The 22,772-nt window shown below is 35.1% G+C and overlaps 1 protein-coding gene and 1 long non-coding RNA gene across 5 annotated transcripts in view; one reads left to right on the top strand and one right to left on the bottom strand.

Moving 5' to 3' along the window:
* The window catches only part of LOC137405652 (uncharacterized), a 66,786-nt gene that overhangs the window by 19,208 nt on the left and 24,806 nt on the right, over window positions 1–22,772 (bottom strand). For all 4 annotated transcript variants that reach the window (XM_068091981.1, XM_068091983.1, XM_068091982.1 and 1 more), the window contains 7 exons: window positions 22,606–22,740; window positions 21,504–21,682; window positions 16,212–16,331; window positions 14,461–14,670; window positions 10,416–10,605; window positions 8,395–8,582; window positions 1,305–1,586 (listed from right to left, as the gene is read on the bottom strand). In XM_068091981.1, the coding sequence (XP_067948082.1) occupies window positions 1,305–1,586; window positions 8,395–8,582; window positions 10,416–10,605; window positions 14,461–14,670; window positions 16,212–16,331; window positions 21,504–21,682; window positions 22,606–22,740 (1,304 nt within the window). The remainder of the gene's footprint in view (window positions 1–1,304; window positions 1,587–8,394; window positions 8,583–10,415; window positions 10,606–14,460; window positions 14,671–16,211; window positions 16,332–21,503; window positions 21,683–22,605; window positions 22,741–22,772) is intronic.
* On the top strand, window positions 18,213–18,709 carry LOC137405654 (uncharacterized). Its single transcript, XR_010979791.1, has 2 exons — window positions 18,213–18,315; window positions 18,477–18,709. It is a non-coding gene; the product is annotated as an uncharacterized lncRNA (long non-coding RNA).

Raw genomic sequence — 22,772 nt, 5'->3', positions numbered from 1 at the left:
TAACTTTTGATTTGATTTTTCTATATATCTATTATCTTATCTATGATTATTTTTTATGATTAATATAATAATCATAATGCATATTATACAAAATAATAATATAACTACCTCTAGAATAAATGATGTAACTAATATAATTTGTAGAAAATTCCAAATGATAACCGAGATTGATGATTGATTTAATTGATTCTATTTATTAGCTATAGTTAAAAAAATCTGAACAGCGCTAAAGATGAGTCTGAATAGGGAAGCTAAGTGGGAGAACAACAAAACTGAGCTGAACTAGCAAGATAGCGACCTAACTAAAGATAGCGAAATGTTGCAAAATAATAGATGCGTGTAATTATTTTATGCTAAAACTAATCTACACGTCAGAGGGACTGGTTCGGAATTCTCAGAGCAATGATTGTTAGGCCCAATTTGATTGTTCTATACTTCCAGGGATTAAACCAATTAAAACGCCGTGATTGTTATAGGAGAGTGCATTAGTTGGCTTAATTGACCAATGGCACACAAGTCGATTTCATACGTCATATATAGATGATTACCAAAACACTTGTTTTTTGGTAGACCTGTGTTTGGCTGGCGATATCTCAGCTTCTGGTTGGTCAATCTCCTTGATTTTTTTTAGAACATCAGTCAACACCTCAAGATAAATAAAGCATAATAATATTATGCTTTCTCTATTCTTTAAAGATGATCTCACGTCTCCATATTTTTCTACCATTTGCGGTTGTTTTGATGCTTTTGATCTGACTGCCAGAATGTTTCAAAATTAAAATCAACAAAACATGATCGCTGGTAAAATATTGTAACCAAGTTGTTGGCTTTTAAAAATAAAATGTAACAACTATGCATTCCTCATAGAAGCTCATGACGTATATTTATTTATATTGAAGGGCAGAACCATGTCAGCGCATGAGTTAGGAAAAGTCATAATTATAGTTATAGTTAAAGTCATAGACCTAGTAACTATACTTAATAGGTCTATAACAGGTATAGTTAATAGATCTATGGTTATAGCGCTATGGAAGATGTTTACCATAGAAATCCAAAATGACACCTAGGTACAGGTGATCGTGTACTCATGACATGTCAGTCATACTAGCGAGAGAAAGTAAACCAAAATGACACCGAGGTACAGGTGATCGAGTACTCATGACATGTGAGTCATACTCGCGAGAGGAAGTAAACCAAAATGACACCTCGGTACAGGTGATCGTGTACTCATGACATGTCAGTCATACTCGCGAGAGGAAGGAAACCAAAATAAAACCTAGAATATAAAGGAACAGGCAGCTTACGGCTGGTTTAGATGAGAAGGCAGGATCATCTAAAGCAGGAGAATCAGCTTGTGTTGACGAGTCAAAGAATTTGTCAAGTGTGGTCGGCAGCGTGGCTGAGCTGTCGACAGGTCTCATACTAGGTGAGAATATCATCCCTTCGACAGTAGGAGATATCAGTGTTGGAGTTATTCTCCTCTTCTTCATGGGGCTGTTGATTGCGTTCATTGCTTGCTCTAGAAGGTCCAACGACTCCTTTTCTTCGCCTGACTCAGAGTTTCTAGGCACTTCAGCCATAATCGACTGAACAAATGAAAAAATTGTGTGATGTTACATGTAAAACATTAAAAGAAATGTGAATTAATTGGTAAGTTATATTGTATTATAGTCTACATATACCAATCTCAGTGTTTGTGTTTGTTTTTTTTTGCCTTTTTGTACACCCGGTGTACGGTTATAGCGATTACAATCTAGCAATGATAACAGTAATGGGATTGAACTCGGAAACCCAATACATTTGGAACACGTAACAAGCGGTCAACCCACCACTCCACGCGGCTATCTTGCCCATCTTGCCCTCTCTTCTATCTATGGCATAACGCTCCTACTTATTGCAGCTACAAATCAAAGTGAGTGGGACTGCGCATCCGTGCATCCAAATGTACCAGATACATGGATAGGGTTCGATTGCAGGCATGGGAAATCTTTTTTCCCAACGTTGTAATGACGTGATAGTCCGAGTTTTTTAGCAACACATTTCACAGAGTTTTTCTGTGAAATGCATCTGTTTTTAAAAAAGTCGATTTTTAAAAGGGATGCTTCTCTTAGTTGACTTATGCAATGAACAGCTTGTGTGCCACCATTGAATACAAACAAAACTTTGCCTTTGTTCCTTCTCAATTCACAGTTTTACGTTATCTCTTTGTTTATTTTAATTAAGTTTAATTTTTTTTATAACTAAATGTCTTTGATCAATTTCATTTAAAACATTGTCATTTGTATGCATATTGTCGTTTGTATGCATGTTATTGCATGTTATATGGATATAGTATATTAGCATGCAGAATCTCCTTGCAACAGACGAGTGTTGAGTTCTATACAAGCGTTCACAAAAAAAACTCATTACAGTAATTGTTTTGTATATTGTCTTACATTTTTTTTCTGAATTTCATGAATTTATCTCTTTCCGCTCAGCAGATAGAGAACATTCTTTACCCTCGTGCACTTCAGTGATATTTTATTATACCTCATTTTTACGTTTGTACCAGCATCGCAGCGTTCAAAACTTTGATGGGCAGCTTCTACAGCAGTAATCTGTTTATATACACACTTCTATGTACTCACTGTTAAAATTATTTCAACATATTCATGATTTTTATTTGTTTTTCTCAATTTGTATTAATTGCATTACGTTAGTATCAAATATTTTTATCACAATCATTGTTACAGTAGTAAATCAGACTTGATCTAGCCATTACTAATTATTTCACATTTAAACACCTTAACTGTGGTCCTATTTTTTCTGCAAATATTTTTGAACTACACACAAAACATTTCCAATAATATGAAATTTTAGAGGATTTCTATTCTCATCTAATAAATTTTGTGTGCAACAATTAAATTCTTTAGATATTAAAATTTACAAATTGTATTTAATTTCGGTGGCTGATACACCTACTGGGAAGCCTGCCACCCTAAAAATGTGTAATGCATCATTTGTCCACGTGGTGGTGGTGGTTGGTGGTGTGAAAACTACAGAAGTGGCTGTCAGCCAGCTCAAACATACGGGCCAAATATCAAAATAATCAAATATATAAATAAACTAGATGAATGCCACTAGAAGGTTTTTGCACAGAAAACTTACTTTTAATAAACATATACAACATCTACCATTCTAACTTTTAAATGAAGGTGGTAGTTTATTTGTGTGTACTGTGTTTATTTGTGTGTACTGTTTATTTGTGTGTAGTGTGTTTATTTGTGTGTACTGTGTTTATTTGTGTGTACTGTTTATTTGTGTGTAGTGTGTTTATTTGTGTGTACTGTGTTTATTTGTGTGTACTGTGTTTATTTGTGTGTACTGTGTTTATTTGTGTGTACTGTGTTTATTTGTGTATACTGTTTATTTGTGTGTACTGTGTTTATTTATGTGTACTCTGTTTATTTCCGTCTACTGTTTATTTCCGTGTAGTTCGTACTGTACAGCTCTATACTGATTGCAATAGCCTTGCTGTCCGTGTGAGTTTAAGGATATTTCTTCTGACCAAAAATTCTAGCATAATGCGAGCTGCAGTGGTAAGCGTGAAGCCATAAAAGATTGGCATATGTAATGAGTATGCACACAATTTATTCCACAATATAGCCAGTTTAACAGTGTAGCGTATTAGATAAATACCTGTTTGCACAACTGGATTTCCAAGTTCAATCCCAGTATCAAGTAGATTATTCATTACTAAATTTTAATCGCTATAACTGGACATAAAGATGACAGAAAACAAAAAAACGAAAGATAAAAGCCTCCATTTAAAATTTAGAATGATAAATGTGCTATGTTAAATAAAAACTGTTTTTGTGCAAAAACTGTTTTATTACCCATACAACGGCGAGTATTCAACTAGTTATATTATATTGTATTAAGGGGGAATAACCGCTCGATCAGTAAATCGTCATCGGATGATAGGATGTTAAATATTCAGTCGTGCACCTGTTCGCGTGTTCTAAACCTAAAATTGTCACACACTAATGTTGAAAAAGATAAAGTAAAAGCGTAACCAAAGATCCGTGATATAACAGTTTTAGTATGAAAGACACACTGTAGAGCTAAGTCTATTGTAGGGGTATCATGGTAGTCTATTGTCTTGTAATTATTACCAAAATTAATACAGATGAACCTCTACTTATAAAAGTAATTCATTCAAGAAACCATGTCCTACGGAGAAAATTGTGCGAGTAGGAATGCATCTAGGCCTACACAAATCTCAAAGTTTGTCATCTGCCATCCAGGATGTCTGCCTGTCCAGCTATAGCTACTAAAATCTTGGAATGAAAAGCACGATGCGTGCTGGGTTTGAACTCACGGAGAGCTAACCACTGAGCTATTAATACAGTCCTTAGCTTTCCGTTGCTTTTATCAAATACCCTATACCATATACACAGGCATACGGTGCAAAGGTGCACGCCAAATGTGCACTTTCAATTATTAACTAATTTACTTTTTGCATTTATTGTTTTTCGAAATTGCTTAAAAACTAATTTTTTGCTACTAATACTTATTTCTTCAATTTGTAATTTTTAAATGTGCCGTTTCAATTTTAAAATGCATTACACTTCTATTTCTGGTTTTTTGTAAGGTTTCGGTTGCTAAATTAGTAAAAGTTAATACTTTTCACGCCGACACTTGTATTACCTCGAGTGGAAATAGCCTCTACATTTTCTCTTCGTTTGGTCAGACAAAGTACCTGACAGAGACAGCCCGATATCTCATTTTTACATTTGTACCAGTAACGAGAGGTACCAGTAAAGTTTTGATGGATAACTTTGGCTGGAACAGTAACCTTTTTTATACACACACTTCTATGCCCGAATTGATATTATTAATTCAACATAATCAGGATTTTTATTTTGTTTTCTCAGTTTGTATTAATTGTATCATTACCAAATCATCTTTCATTGTAATCGTAGTAAAACAGACTTAATTTAGCTATTACTTGCTAATCATTTCATATTTACATTTAAACACTTTTATGGTTGTTAAATTTTGTTTTTTAATTTATTTGACCAGCACAAAACATTTTTCTCATGATATGAAGTTTGAAAGTTAGAACGGTGACTGTTGTTATGCGTTAAATACAAATAAATTTTCTGTGCAAAGACTTATTACCAGGGCAAAGCCAGGCATTCAGTTAGTTTTACCAAATAAATGCCCTAATCTGTTTCAAGCCTCCACAATACTCGAATAAGGTATTTGTATAAATTATAAACACATGTTATGCTTGAAACCTATAACAAATATGTGTTACAATTTTATACTTATATCACTATGTGATGAAAAGAAAAATTAACAGAGAAATAACGGATAAAAAGTAAAACCTGTTTGTTTACTTTTGTCAGTCTAGACGAGGTTAAGCGTAGACTGTGGGAAGTAAGGAACAACGATCAGAGGAGATGGGTGATTGTCGTTTTCGTCACAATATATATATATTTCAAGAATGTCCGGAAAAAAATTATTTACATCGCCGCGAACTAAAAACAGCCGCGTCACCATACAACAACACAGAACTTTAATTGCTAGAATCAAAAATTGTTCTAGCCTTTGTGACACGATAACTCCAAAGTATTTGACAAATAAAAACTAAGCACTTGTTTACTGACTTTCGCTAGCAGATGAGACAGAGTGAGACAGAGTGAGACGCGTTGTACATCGCACCCACAAAAAGCAAGCAGGCAAAAACACAAAGCAAGCAGGCAAAAACACAAAACAAACTAACAGCCCAAAATATGAAATCAACAAATGGGCAAAAATATGAAACACCGGCTAAAATACGAAAAGCCTTTTGTAACTGGAAAAGTAACTCGTGAATATTCTACCAAAACACATTTCATAACTTAAAGATTTAGTATGTAGAATTCCACTGTAGTTTGACTATTTTTAATATTTTCCACATGATGTCAATATTATCACTATGATTGATGATGACACTAAAGGTGTAAACACACTAGGCGATTTTATCGCGAGCGTCATGAGGAGGGCGGAGATATTGCTAGCGTGTGCATTAACACACTTGAGCGATTCACTAGCAAGCGATATAATGGGCACGCCCACAAACTGCCAATAAAATTCCGTATCATTAGTTTCTTCGGAGTTGTTAATAAATTTAGGTCAGTCAATATGGCGCCGTCTAGGCGACAACGTAAACAACTTACGCATTTGTTATTAAACCTATCTCACTTTCACGGATTGTACACTGCCTACACTACAAGGAGACATAAGAAAAACGATTATTGCATTTTAACTGTAACATTTTTCACTATTTTTATACATATTTTATTTTGTAGTGGTTTTTTATATTAAGGCCTAATATATTAAATATTTACCGTTCTCAAGATGGTCAACTTGCGCAACGATTGATTCAAAATGTTGGTTTTCAACTTGGATTTTTTGTAATTTTTGTTTGTTATGGTGCACATGACTAGGAGTGCTATTATTAAATTTATGAACAATTCAGTGCTCGTTCTGAAGATGTTTCAATATTAACAAAATAGCAAATTGTCGCTGCTGTACGTTGGTGAACATCGATAAGAAATAATTACCCGCCATAAAATTGCATTCTGGTAAAATCCAACCAATCGAAATGCATCTCGCTAGCGATAAAGTTGTGCAGAGAAAGTCTAGCGTTATCGCTCTGGATGAGCACGCAGGGTGAATTCTAGCGCAGATTAGCGCTACGCAGCGCGATATCGCTCTAAATATCGCCTAGTGTGTTTATACCTTAAATGATAATCTAAACTGACATGATTCTGTGAGCCGGCTATAGACATGGACCAACCCAGTTATTCAATACTGGGTATAGACATGGACCAACCTAGTTATTTAATACTGAGCATAGACATGGACCAACTCAGTTATTTCATACTGAGTATAGACATGGACCAACCCAGTTATTTAATACTGGGTATAGACATGGACCAACTCAGTTATTTCATACTGAGTATAGACATGGACCAACCTAGTTATTCAATACTGGGTATAGACATGGGCCAACCTAGTTATTCAATACTGGGTATAGACATGGACCAACCTAGTTATTTAATACCGGGTATAGACATAGGCCCACCCAGTTATTTAATACTGGGTATAGACATGGACCAACCTAGTTATTTCATACCTTATGTTTAAAATTGGTCTGTCATGTAGGCACTGCATTGGCAATGCATTGTTGATGCGTCGTTTTGAAATGGACCTGTTGGTCTGCGCAGGTTGAAACTGAACAGCAGCGGTCTGCGCAGGTGGAAATTGAACGGCAGCGACTGTGTTTGGCTGAATTAGTTTATCACAGCGATCTTGAATATATTTTAATAATTTCCAATGCCTGCCAGTCTTGAAAATGAACTTTACATAGACGATCACGATAGGGCTTCAAACAAACATCAATTTAGCTGTTGACAAAAATATTCTCACTTATAATATATATACGAGAGCCAACTCAATGCATTGAAAGGGTTTATGAAAAATTTCAGATGCTTTCTGGTAAATAAATATAATAATATACTTTTTCTAAAGTTTAAGCAGTAATGATCTTGTGGTATTTTTGTACTTGGCTGTTTTTATAATTAACATTTTATAGACAAAATACAGCCATGTAAATAGCTATTGCTATGTTAAGTCATAAATGAGACAATCTGTTACAATCCAACATACGGTTACATACAACATACGGTTACAATACAACATACTGTTACAATACAACATACGGTTACAATACAGCATACGGTTACATACAACATATGGTTACATACAACATACGGTTACATACAACATACAGGTACAACATATGGTTACATACAACATATGGTTACATACAACATACGGTTACAATAAACATACAGCTATAATACAACATACGGTTACAATACAATATACAGTTGCATACAACATACGGTTACAATACAACATACGGTTACAAGATATGGTTACATACAACATACGGTTACAATATAACATACGATTGCAATACAACATACGGTTACAATACAAATATCATCGAGCTACTTGAATAACGCTACTGGGATATCTAGCTATGACATCATTAGCTATTTGTTAACACAAGGTATTTAGTAGCATCGGTGCATGCAGCCAATGAAGATGCAGCCACTGAAGATGCAGCCAATGAAGATAACATCACTACATTTTTTCCCTACCTTTAAAGCTACCTAGCAAATTGCATTCTAGTCAAAGCAGATGTTACAAGATATTGAATGATAACTACCCCTAGGGTGATGCAAATCACAACCGAAACAAACAATCTGCTCCAATAGTTTCAACAAACTCCACAAATAATCCACAGCTATGACCGGCAGCATTCAAATGAACGAAAAAAGAGCTATTCATTACCTGAAGCTTGGCCAACTTGGGGTTTGAGTTGGCCAAACCAGAGCTTGAGCTGTTAATGAGACGAGACAAAGACTCTGAAAGATCTGGGTTAGCACCAGATGGCTCTCTGACTTCTTTGGTTATTAGTGCTTTAAGGGACTGATGAAGGCCCCCGCCTGTTGATAGTCTCTTGGCTACGCTGTATTTACCTGTAAACAAAGTAACTCTTGTACATCACACCAACAAAAAATAAAAAGAAACACGGCTTTTGCATTTAATTTCTTCAGGGCTCAAATAAAGCCATATTCCAAATAATAAGGAGTTGGTAGTAGATGAGGAATTATTGATCAGTTCTCAATGTTTTGGTAGTAGATGAGGAGTTATTGATCAGTTCTCAATATGTTAGTAGTAGGTGAGGAGTTATTGATCAGTTCTCAATATGTTAGTAGTAGATGAGGAGTTATTGATCAGTTCTCAATATGTTGGTAGTAGGTGAGGAGTTATTGATCAGTTCTCAATATGTTGGTAGTAGGTGAGGAGTTATTGATCAGTTCTCAATATGTTAGTAGTAGGTGAGGAGTTATTGATCAGTTCTCAATATGTTGGTAGTAGATGAAGAGTTATTGATCAGTTCTCAATATGTTGGTAGTAGGTGAGGAGTTATTGATCAGTTCTCAATATGTTGGTAGTAGATGAGGAGTTATTGATCAGTTCTCAATATGTTGGTAGTAGATGAGGAGTTATTGATCAGTTCTCAATATGTTGGTAGTAGGTGAGGAGTTATTGATCAGTTCTCATTATGTTGGTAGTAGGTGAGGAGTTATTGATCAGTTCTCATTATGTTGGTAGTAGGTGAGGAGTTATTGATCAGTTCTCAATATGTTGGTAGTAGGTGAGGAGTTATTGATCAGTTCTCAATATGTTGGTAGTAGGTGAGGAGTTATTGATCAGTTCTCAATATGTTAGTAGTAGATGAGGAATTATTGATCAGTTCTCAATATGCTAGTAGTAGATGAGGAGTTATTGATCAGTTCTCAATATGTTGGTAGTAGATGAGGAGTTATTGATCAGTTCTCAATATGTTGGTAGTAGGTGAGGAGTTATTGATCAGTTCTCATTATGTTGGTAGTAGGTGAGGAGTTATTGATCAGTTCTCATTATGTTGGTAGTAGGTGAGGAGTTATTGATCAGTTCTCAATATGTTGGTAGTAGGTGAGGAGTTATTGATCAGTTCTCAATATGTTGGTAGTAGGTGAGGAGTTATTGATCAGTTCTCAATATGTTAGTAGTAGATGAGGAATTATTGATCAGTTCTCAATATGCTAGTAGTAGATGAGGAGTTATTGATCAGTTCTCAATATGCTAGTAGTAGATGAGGAGTTATTGATCAGTTCTCATTATGTTGGTAGTAGGTGAGGAGTTATTGATCAGTTCTCATTATGTTGGTAGTAGATGAGGAGTTATTGATCAGTTCTCATTATGTTGGTAGTAGGTGAGGAGCTATTGATTAGAGTTGCACAAATTTTCAACTCACATACAAAACTATAAATGCGGAAGCTAAGACAACACAAATGTCGTAACGTGTTTAACTGACAAGCTGCGCTCATAAATACGCCTCACTTCATTGATTTCGCTATGCCCAAATTAAAACCAGGTCTTTTTCACAAAATGGGGACAGAAATAATTATGTTGGTAGATTTAGCCAGTCCAAGTGTGCAATGTAATGACACATTGAATATTTAGCCAATCGAAGTGTCTGTTGTCATGACACACTGAATACTTAGCCAATCCAAGTGTGTGATGCAATGACACAATGAATATTTAGCCAATCCAAGTGTGAGATGCAATGACACACTGAATATTTAGCCAATCCAAGTGTGTGTGTGTGTGTGTGTGAAGTCATGACACAGTGAAATACTCCTGTCAACCTACATTTTGTAGCGTCAACACAATCTTCTGCTGATCATATTTTGTGCTGTAAATATGGTTTACAAACAAAAAACTTTTCATGCTTAATATCACCTACACGTGCATAGCCTCACCTCCTGTAATACATGAAACATCCATGACATGAGTCTTGGTGGAAGTGGCGCAGCTGCGAGGAGCTAAGCTTCGTTGTCTTTCTACATCTGCTATCTGCATGGCTACAGGAGCTGCTAATCGCTTGGGTAACAGGTTCTTTTGTATCACCTGTTTAGGTCGAGAAGTTAGTCGACGGGCATAAGGCAGCAACTATAACACCAATGTATTAAGTTGATGTAATAAGTAGATGTAATAAGTAGACATAATAGGTAGACGTAATCGTAGACGTAATACGTAGACGTAATAAGTAGACGTAATATGTAGATGTATTAAGTAGATGTAATACGTAGATGTAATAAGTAGATGTAATACGTAGATGTAATAAGTAGATGTAATAAGTAGATGTAATAAGTAGATGTAATAAGTAGATGTAATAAGTAGACATAATAAGTAGATGTAATAGGTAGATGTAATAAGTAGATGTAATAAGTAGATGTAATAAGTAGACATAATAGGTAGACGTAATCGTAGACGTAATACGTAGACGTAATAAGTAGACGTAATATGTAGATGTATTAAGTAGATGTAATACGTAGATGTAATAAGTAGATGTAATAAGTAGATGTAATAAGTAGATGTAAAAAATAGACGTAATAAGTTGATGTAATACGTAGATGTAAAAAGTAGATGTAATAAGTAGATGTAATAAGTAGACATAATAAGTAGATGTAATAAGTAGATGTAATAAGTAGACGTAAAAAATAGACGTAATAAGTTGATGTAATACGTAGATGTAAAAAGTAGATGTAATAAGTAGATGTAATAAGTAGACGTAAAAAGTAGATGTAATAAGTAGACATAATAAGTAGACGTAATCGTAGACGTAATACGTAGACGTAATAAGTAGACGTAATATGTAGATGTATTAAGTAGACGTAATATGTAGATGTATTAAGTAGATGTAATAAGTATATGTAATAAGTAGATGTAATAAGTAGACATAATAAGTAGACGTAATCGTAGACGTAATACGTAGACGTAATAAGTAGACGTAATATGTAGATGTATTAAGTAGATGTAATAAGTATATGTAATAAGTAGATGTAATAAGTAGATGTAATAAGTAGACGTAAAAAGTAGACGTAATAAGTAGACGTAATAAATAGATGTAATAAGTAGACGTAATAAGGAGACGTAATAAGTAGACTTAGTAAGTAGACGTAATACGTAGAAGTAATAAGTAGACGTAATAAGTAGACGTAATAAGTAGATGTAATAAGTAGACGTAATAAGTAGACGTAATAAGTAGACATAATAAATAGATGTAATAAGTAGACGTAATACGTAGACGTAATAAGTAGACGTAAAAAGTAGATGTAATAAATAGACTTAATAAGTTGATGTAATACGTAGATGTAAAAAGTAGATGTAATAAGTAGATGTAATAAGTAGATAAAATAAGTAGACGTAATAAGTAGACGTAATAAGTAGATGTAATAAGTAGACGTAATAAGTAGATGTAATAAGTAGACGCAATAAGTAGACGTAATAAGTAGACGCAATAAGTAGACGTAATAAGTAGATGTAATAAGTAGATGTAATATGTAGATGTAATAAGTAGATGTAATAAGTAGATGTAATATGTAGATGTGATGCGTGGAATAAGGGTACCAACTGCAATACGCTTTAAATGGGAAGCAACAGAAATAGAAAAATAGAGACAGCAGCTACAACATAGATGATAGGGGAAGCAGCTGTAATATGTATATATACTGTCAAACCTAAATTCGAACGCCATGGCGCCGTATTTTTCAACCCTTCAATTATGGTGGCGTTCAATAGAAGTGACATTCAAATAGAGAATGACGCTGTATTTTTTGACTTGCTCGTCAGAATCTTGGGAAGACTAATTTAACTCTTTAACAAAAGAAGCAATGCTAATCTCCCCTCCATTTTGCACTCCTTCAGGTGGAGCGACGTTAATGCCATCAGCCTCAACATTTTTCATATACATCCAAGTATCAGACCGAATTAAACAAGGTACTACTTTGAGTAACAATATATTAGCCAGATATAGGTATTAATTATTTCGATAGTGTTGCTTTTAAGATTTCAAATAAAAAAACCATAAATCTTTGGAGTTAGACAATGGACTTCGATATGCCATAATAATTGCTACTAATACGTGTACCGTGTTCTTGAAACGTGTTCTCATCGTTCATGAAAATGCTTTAAACTTTTAAACGTTAGCAAACGAAAGTTAGAAAACGAACTTCAATATACACCATCACAATGGTTGCTATTAAAAAACCATTCATCAAAATGCATTAATTGTTCACATCAGATTGTAAACCATATGGATGAATCTTAAGACTATTGATTGGACTTAGATCTCAGTGATTTTGAATCGGAGTGTATTTCTGATGATTGTGACAACCAATCTTCTCATGTACACCGTCACTAAAACCATGGCATTGGAACACCAAAAAAATGTATTCTTGTCAATGTAACCAAGTCATTATTAGTACCATTTTGTGGACATTTTTCTACCGATCACTTTCTATTTGGGTTAGTAAAGCCCAAACAAAGAATGTCAAAGTGGCGGTTTAATAGAGGTGGCGTTTAATTAAAGGGTAGCGCTGTATTTTTCAACCTTTCCCCTGTAGTGGTGGCGTTCAAATAAAAGCTTTACAGTTATTATTTTATACCGCAAGCTATATTGCGGTAGTTTATTGGCAATAAACTGACGCAAATGTAATACAACAAATTATCATGAACTCCTTTTTTAGAGCTTTTCCTGTGGGAAATCAACATGATACAATTACAAGTAAAGTGAAACAAGCCAAAAGAAACATTAGGATTAGCAAAATAGAAACCTGGCAATACACTGGTTACACAATAAAACCTGACAAGACACTGGTCATCCATTAGAAACCAGACAATACACTGGTCATCCAATAGAAACCTGACAATACATTGGTCATCCAACAGAAACCAGACAATACACCCGTTGTCCAATAAAAACCTGACAATACATTGGTCATCCAACAGAAACCAGACAATACACTGTTTGTCCAATAGAAACCTGACAATACACTGGTTACACAATAAAACCTGACAATACACTGGTTACACAATAAAACCTGACAAGACACTGGTCATCCATTAGAAACCAGACAATACACTGGTCATCCAATAGAAACCTGACAATACATTGGTCATCCAACAGAAACCAGACAATACACCCGTTGTCCAATAAAAACCTGACAATACATTGGTCATCCAACAGAAACCAGACAATACACTGTTTGTCCAATAGAAACCTGACAATACACTGGTTACACAATAAAACCTGACAATACACTGGTTACACAATAAAACCTGTTAATATACTAGTCATCCAATAGAAAACCAGACAATACACTGGTTGTCCAATAGAAACCTGACAATACACTGGTTACACAATCAAACCAGGCAATACACTGGTCATCCAACAGAAACCAGACAATACACTGTTTGTCCAATAAAAACCTGACAATACACTGGTTACGCAATAAAACCTGTTAATATACTGGTCATCCAATAGAAAACCAGACAATACACTGGTCATCCAATAGAAACCAGCCAATACACTGTTTGTCCAATAGAAACCAGATAGTACACTGGTTAAACAATAAAACCTGACAATACACTGGTCATTCAATAGAAATCAGACAATACACTAGTTGTCCAATAGAAATCTGGCAATACACTGGTTACACAATAAAACCTGACAATACACTGGTCATCCGATAGAAATCAGACAATACACTAGTTGTCCAATAGAAACCTGGCAATACACTGGTTACACAATAAAACCTGACAATACACTGGTCATCCGATAGAAATCAGACAATACACTGGTCATCCAATAGAAACCAGACAATACCCTTGTCATCTAATAGAAATCTGATGATAAGTGATGTGCCAATAGGAACCCTGACACATGCAGGATAAAATAAAGAGACTTCATGTTAACTTGCTCCATAACCGAGCTTCATATCAATAAATGAGCTGTTTGTTTACCTCCTGACGACCGAGAGCAATAGCGTCAGCTAGCTGTTTATTCTCTGATTGGAGAGGAACTCCTGGCTTCTTAAATTCAGGAGAGTCTTTAGAGGGGGCGGGCTTAAGAGCCACCAATTTTTGGAGTGACTTTGGTGTAGCTGGACTAGCTCTTCTGCCGCGTGTTGATGGAGACCGGTTGGTGTTTGGGGAAGTCGGTGTGTTCATGAGCTGTGCAAGAAAATAGTGGTTGCTAGCTACAGAATCTTCCCATTTATAAGTTACATTACATGGTCAGTTATTTAGTTTACCTGCAGAATAAGCCTCTTTAACAGACTTGCAAATATGAGCCTTTAGGTTTGACAAAGAAGCCAAATGTATTCAGTTATAAAACACTGTCTGAAATATTGTAAGCTAACCGGTACACAATTATAATAACACATAAAAGGGTAAGCGAACAACTCTGAAGTTGCTCTTCCTTCAATATTGTCTTACCATTGCTTCAATTAAAGATGAATTTTGGCTAGTTTGATGACTTTAGTGAATACAGAGTAATTTAAAGATATTTATGCAAAGCAAGGTTTGACAAGTATGAACACCAGCTACTAGCATAAACAACACGTGTGAGGATATGTCAGAGAACAGGATGCTTATACAAAGCAAGGTTTGACAAGTATGAACACCAGATACTAGCATAAACAACACGTGTGAGAATATGTCAAACAGGATATTTATGCAAAGCAAGGTTTGACAAGTATGAACACCATATACTAGCATAAACAACACGTGTGAGGATATGTCAGAGAACAGGATGCTTATGCAAGACATTTTTATTGTTTTCTTTCTAGTGAAATTGAGACAGATGCTCCGATGAATAAAACTTATGTAGAATTGATCAAATATTTTTGTAAAGCTAGCGGCAGTATTGCTCCCCTGGTATGCGCCGTGTCATAGTCTATTTTATTAGCTAAACTTTCAATTGATAATTACGAAGATAGTATGACAATGATAATGCTCATGATACTATAATAAGCTATTGTCAGTGGTAGAAGCTGCCAAGGCAGAGAAGAACTGCATTGATGCCAATACAACCTATAGGAGAGTTAAACCTAGACCTACATGTCTATTCAACATACAGTCGAACATTAGATGCAAACTTACTATATTCCTATGGCACAGGAGCCATGTAAAGTAAACATAGAGTTATTCTTGACATACAATATAATGAGATAGGTCGACATAGAATAACCTTCACAATGATAAGATAAATAAAATTGAGTTATTCCACAGCTAAAATGCAATAAAAGCGCTGACAATAGAGTTTTCCTTGCAGTAAAGGTGAATATAGAGTTATCCTTGACATTGAGTACAATAGAAAAAGCGAACATAGAGTTATCCTTGACATGGAGTACAATAGAAATGGTGAACATAGAGTTATCCTTGACATGGAGTACAATAGAAAATGTGAACATAGAGTTATCCTTGACATGGAGTACAATAGAAAAGGTGAACAAAGAGTTATCCTTGACATGGAGTACAATAGAAAAGGCGAATACAGAGTTATCCTTGACATGGAGTACAATAGAAAAGGCGAACATAGAGCTATCCTTGACATGGAGTACAATAAAAAAGGTGAACATAGAGTTATCCTTGACATGGAGTACAATAGAAAACGCGAATATAGAGTTATCCTTGACATGGAGTACAATAGAAAAGGTGAACATAGTTATTTTTTATGCAAGATAATAAGAAGGTTCAACCAAAATACTTACCAGTTTTTTTTTTGCAAACTCACTCTGAGCCAGGTTAATGAGCTTATTTATCATACCAGCAAACATGTGCACAACCTCATTGTCGGTCTCTAGTTCCGGCCACTCGTACTCCAGTCTCACCTGCCATTATGTACAAACAGATAGTCATTCACTGTGTTTCCATGTTTCGAATGAGCTTGGAATTGCCTCTACTTTGAATCATATAAAAAGGTAAAATGCCGAAGCATTTAAGAGCATTTTCATTCGCTAAATTTTTAAAGTTGTGCAAATGCATTCACTGTGAGAGCATTTCGATATCATAGAAACGCTAACTGCTGGTGGATCTGAATAGATCTGAAAATTCAGCTAAGCTCTCCCCAGAAGAGGTAAGCATATTTCAGCAGACAACCACACGGGTCTCCACTAAAAAAACATTATATTGCTACTCACTACTGTTCTACTTGTCTTTTTGCCTTTACATTAGCATTTACATGCTAAGGATGGGTTGCTTGTGAAAGGATGATGAAATAATCACTTTTTAGTGCAACTAGTTGACTACGCGTGAATTGAAGAGTGACCGTAACTCAAAAGTGAGTGCATTTTAACACGCTTTGTCTTGAGGGATACATCGCGAATCTAGGAAAGACCTATACCGCAACTCTGACTCGTTGACACGGTAGGGGGAATTTGTGAGCAGCAAGTAAGTGCGAATCCATTTGAAGCATGGAAATACAGTGAATGGTAGTTCTGCTAGTTGAAGACTTAAAGATGTGGTTGCGTCAAAAAAGTCAATCAAATAATATTAAGACCAATAAAAAGCTAAAACATCAGCTACAATTTGACGTCATTTTCGTCTTTGTAGACTAACCCTGTCCTGAGACATAAGCGTTTGAAACGACATAATTTTTTGAAATGCTCAGATTCGAGTGGGTGCTTTATTCGTGACGGGTATAGTGATACATATGAAGAGACTCCACGAGCGATAAATATAAGATCTCTTCATTAGCCAATCATTAGCACAAAATATGTATATAGACCATAATAAATGTTATCACTCGTAAAACGGGTCGTCTGTGATCTCGAAGTTAGGGATTTTACTCTATTACTAGATCACTCACCTACATCAATATTTACTGAATTAATTGACATCGTTAATTTACTGAATTACTGCATCGACACGTTTTATTGATGAAAAACAGAATTATAACAATGATTCCAGTTCCTGCGAAGGTGACTCTGAGTTTTCTGAGCATCAGGCTGTTAAAGATTGGGGCAGACAGATTAGGGTTAGAGCTGACAGGCGTCAGAAGCGTTATGCTACAGAGCAAGACAGGAGAATGGAGGTAAATTTATCTTTAACTTTGAGTCTCCTATATATATATATATATACTGTTGTGTTTACATTCAGATTATATTTCCTGTTTGAGAATACAATGTAACTTCCTGTGCACACGTGCGAGATACGAATGCACAGTGAGTTTTTGCTACAAAATATACGATGTTGATTGTTAATCTTAATCAATCTATAGCATCTAGTAATATAATGGCTTAGATTGATGAACAAGTGTTATATACCGTACAGGATGAAAATATCCGATGGATATAAAAATTCGCGATTTCGCGAGCAGTCAACTCCGCGAATTATTAAATTCCGTGAATAATTAGTTCTATTTTTTATCACAAGGGAGAATAACTACTGCATCAAATTGAAAACTAGTCGCTAGGCTAGTTTTTAATATAACTACTAAACGTAGGTGAGTTCCAAAACATTTTTAAAATCATTGCCTAGGCTTTGAGCTAACACCATTGCCAATGCATCACATTTATTTACAAAATTATTCAAGGTTGTCACAAGATAGGCAGAATGGCGTCATAGCGAAAATAGCCACTAGGCAGAAGTACTAAACGTAGCCGAGTTCCAAAACTTCTTTAAAATCATTGCCGGGGTTCCGAGTTTTATTGCCATTGCAACAAACTTTACAAAATTATTCAAGGTTTTTACGAGTAGTTCGGCATGGCTTCATCATCGCAAAAAAGCTCTCCTAGTCTTTATATATTGAAATCAACTCCATCAATCTCGAATACCGAAGTTGAGGACGATCATGATTCTGATCTGGACATTATGGTATGTATTTGATGTGCTGTGCAGATACGTTTTTCCATTATTAACTGCATTAGTTAATTCTTTTGTTTAAAAACTGATCGCTTTCATTAAATACTTCAGCTATTGTTTTTGTACTTCTTTGACACTTGTTAAGATTTTTTTCTTTTTTGTGTTTACTGCAGATTGAGAATAAAACAACCTACTCCGATTACGAAAACTAGAGACAAGTAGTAATATTCATCAAGGCAGGAATATTGGCAGAGAAGCAACCAGTCAACCTAGACCCCTTCATTGACAACAACTCCTTGATATCGCTGCAGCAAACATGATTAAATCATATATTTTATTTCATGTATAGATATATTATAATTTATTACAAACTTGAGTGTACAAATAAAATTTTACAAACGTTGAATGGAGTAAATATAAACAGTTTAGTCTATATTGCGATTGTCTAGAGCAAAAAAATTAAACTGAGACTCTTGATAAGTGAATACTAGCGTGTAATGGCGCTCTCCGACTAGTTATTTTGGTAATAGCAGCTCTACATCGCTGTTACTGTCTTGGGTAGATGTTAAAGACGATTCTCTTGCTACTACATGGCTAGTAAGGAAGTTATCATCAGAACTCTCCTCGTAGCTTACTATTGCAAAGTTCTGCCGGCTGGCCAAAGATTTGTGCTCGTAAAGGCGTTTTTGCTCTTTTTTTTAAATCAGATATATTCTCCTCGTAAGTAGCTGCGGTCACTTCTATCTGAATTTCCAGACTTCCCTGAATGATTCGTGATCTTCTAAAAATGACATACACCACCCTTGCAATCATTGTTCTTCCGTGTATGATGAAAAATCTCTCTCTCACACTAAAACAAATAATGAATTGGTAGGGATGGAAAACATGAATATTGCGTTTTACCGAAGAACCAAAGTAAGATTCAACTAATTAAGTAAATGAGAAAAATTCATTACTTACCACAAATTGTTGGTTCATCAAAGGCCTCCAAATCTGTGAATATTCGTGAAAACTTCTGAACGCAACAAAGAATTTATAGCTTAGTACGATCCACCCGTAGTCGTAAGCTAAATAGAAAACGGAACGCGCAATGCGCGCAGCCGCGCATGCGTAAGGTTAACTCTATTGCTAGACGTAATAGAGTTAACTTTTCCTAGAGAGTGGCAGTTTTCAGCCGCGAATAAATTCATCCGCGAATATGCATGAAAAGACAATTTTCGCGAAATATAACTCCGCGAATAAATTCATCCTGTACGGTATACTAAAGGTAATATTTTAATACTCATGATTACACTAAATAATAAAATGATAACTTTTCGCTTTCACTAATCATCGTTTCATAACTTTTTTATCGTTTCGCCTAATTATAATAATTGCTTCAAATTTTTTTGGCAGCTTTAGCTACATGTAGTATATTAGATTCATGATTAGAATTTAAGTTCACTTCTCACTTGTAGAAAGTGAGGAAAATCGATTTATCAATGCTCATCTTTAACTCCCAGAAACAAAGCTTCGAATTGTTGGAATATTTATTCATTTGTTAAACATTCATTCATTTTTAAGATTACACTCGCAATCTATCTAACTCCAAATTTGAAAGCTTTCAGTAGATACGGGTTAGAACAACATATCTATAAATAACATATATTTATTACATCTGTTTTATTTATTACAGGATGTTTATTTGGTGTCACCCCAGCAGCTGTGACAGTCTGAAAACTGCCAAAAATGGGAAAAAGAGAGATGAATGTGTGCTGCACAAACCATGATATGTTTTTTTTTGAGCTTGCTGCAGTAGATTAATTTGTCCTATTATATGAGCTGAGACTATGTGAGTGGTCACGACTTCGATGGATGTTTTTAATAAAAACTTTATGTTGTGATGAAAATTTTTTGGCTTGTAAAAATTATATAATAAAATAATATTGTTGAAAATAATGCAAAACATGATGTGCAGAACATATTGAATACATCATAGCCCTGTTGCCATCTGCGCTGAAATTTTGTCTGTTAAATGGATTTATAAAGTGTCATCAGAGCTGTATTGACAGGTACTTTTACATAGCTCGACTCAATTCCAACAACTCAATTCCAACGGACCAAATACTAAAAGCTCAAAAAACTCTATGCTCTAACCCACAAACCCTTAACCAAATGCAAGAATGGCTTTATTAACCCTTTGCCAGAATCGGTGGGTTGATTCCTTTCAAAGAAATTGACGCTTTGCACTCATTATTTCGGTCAACTTATAAAGCCATCTGTTTGGTACTTAAATCTGCTAATCAAATGAGACCAGTTAATTTTTTTCTACAAATCGATACTAATAATGACTAGATAACGTTGACTATACATTACTTTCTTAAGGACGCAGTTGGTTTCGCCATATATTCGAACATATTCTTTTCAACGATGCGGCATGCTTATTTTATTTAGTAACTAGTTTCCAGCGTGGGTAACAACCGAGAACTTTGCGGATACAAAGGCCGCGATGAAATAAGTCAACTCCATGACCTAATTACCGTAGACTGACAGAATGGTAGTCGGTACTCAAATGTTTACACAGCATTTAGAGGAAAATAATATGACAAACTTTTAATTTCCCTTATTTGAGGCGTTTGAGACATTTATAATAATGCATAGGTAGTTAGATTCAAAATTTCATCCTCACAATCATAGAGACAAAGACAGACTGTTTCACTATATACATCATTTTGGGCAAGTCTGGGCACATCTTTTTTTCAGAGCGTTGTTACCGTGATCAATTTTTGTCGATTTTAATGTTCAAATATCTTGACAATGAGATCGCCTAAAACAACAAACAACATATCAACAGACAGAAAAAATCTAAAATTTCTGTTGAAATCAACTCTAATTTGATGCAATCACAACTTTAATCATTGATTTGAAATTGAATCGAGGAGTAGAGAATGACACAAAACACAGCTCAGGTTTTTAACTGAGATATACAAAAATAGGTTGCAAGTGTCTAGGAGTTAATGCTCATCGGTTTTGTTCAACTTTCCAATATTAGCTAATATTGTCGAGCTACAGTGATTCCAGTTAAAATGAGTGCCGAACTTGAGCATGCTTTGTCTTTCCATCTCTTCCAGACCATAGGAGATATTGGCTTGGAGAACACGAATTATCAATACAACAAAAACATAATTTATCAAATGTATACGGTAAACTGCCACAACTACCTTGCTGGACCTGTCAAACAACAGATGCATTGCACCCATAGACAGGCTCTTAGAGTTGGCGACAGTCCAGCCAGTAGCACTCTGAGTTATCCATTCATGGGATTTGGTCGTATTGATAGTGCTATCAATATCCAAGTCTTTTCCTTCTTTAGTTTCACCGCTCTCACCGATGACTTCCCCTGGCAAATCACGAGAATGGCAGCATAGCATAGTTGAAGCTCAGCTAGAAGCCATTACTAATTATAAAAGCTGCCATCATCAATTACTAGATGATGCTGTTCTGAAAGCCTTTTCCTGCTTCAGAAGTTCAAAGGAAACCTCATCAGATCATAAGAATCATATAGCATCATATACACCAACATGTACACCAATGCTCTACATCTTCTATCATATATTTCAGTTTATGAACTTTCTGTTACAACCTTCTATCCACTATCCCAACTCCTCCGCAATACTATTAGATTATTAACTTTCTATTACTACAACCTTCTATCCACTGTCCCAACTCCTCCGCAATACTATTAGATTATTAACTCTCTATTACTACAACCTTCTATCCACTATCCCAACTCCTCCGCAATACTATTAGATTATTAACTTTCTATTACTACAACCTTCTATCCACTATCCCAACTCCTCCGCAATACTATTAGATTATTAACTTTCTATTACTACAACCTTCTATCCACTATCCCAACTCCTCCGCAATACTATTAGATTATTAACTTTCTGTTACTACAACCTTCTATCCACTATCCCAACTCCTACTCTAGACTATTAGATTACCAATTTTTAAAACACTTTTGTACAAGTAATTCAATAATTGCTTTCATACTGTCCTGTTTTTTCATACAGTTTGTTTTTTTTCTGTTGGCATGTAACGCTGAACATCATTTTGTTGATGATAGGCCAATGCCAATAAAAACTGTACATCTTATATAAATGTGTACAACTTTATACATGTACACTGTACATATTATATAAATGTGTACAACTTTATACATGTACACTGTACATATTATATAAATATGTAGTCTTTCGGCTAACAATCTTCACACTCAATGAATAATAGAAATAAAATGTTTCAAACAGATCATTTTACCTTTAATCTGCGTGGTTATATCCTGCAGCTTGTCTTTGAGAAATTTTACTGGGTCACTAGTACTGATAGGGTTTTTATCATTAACGTCATCAGATGGCTGTGGATTTGTCTCCACAGTGCTTTCACATTGAATGTCTGTAATATGACCAACTACAGGAAAATGATGC

This window comes from Watersipora subatra, chromosome 10, assembly GCF_963576615.1.
Source record: "Watersipora subatra chromosome 10, tzWatSuba1.1, whole genome shotgun sequence".
NCBI classification, from domain to species: domain Eukaryota; kingdom Metazoa; phylum Bryozoa; class Gymnolaemata; order Cheilostomatida; family Watersiporidae; genus Watersipora; species Watersipora subatra.
The sequence above is the reverse complement of the archived record's forward strand: the minus strand, read 5'-3'. Positions and strand labels throughout refer to the sequence as shown.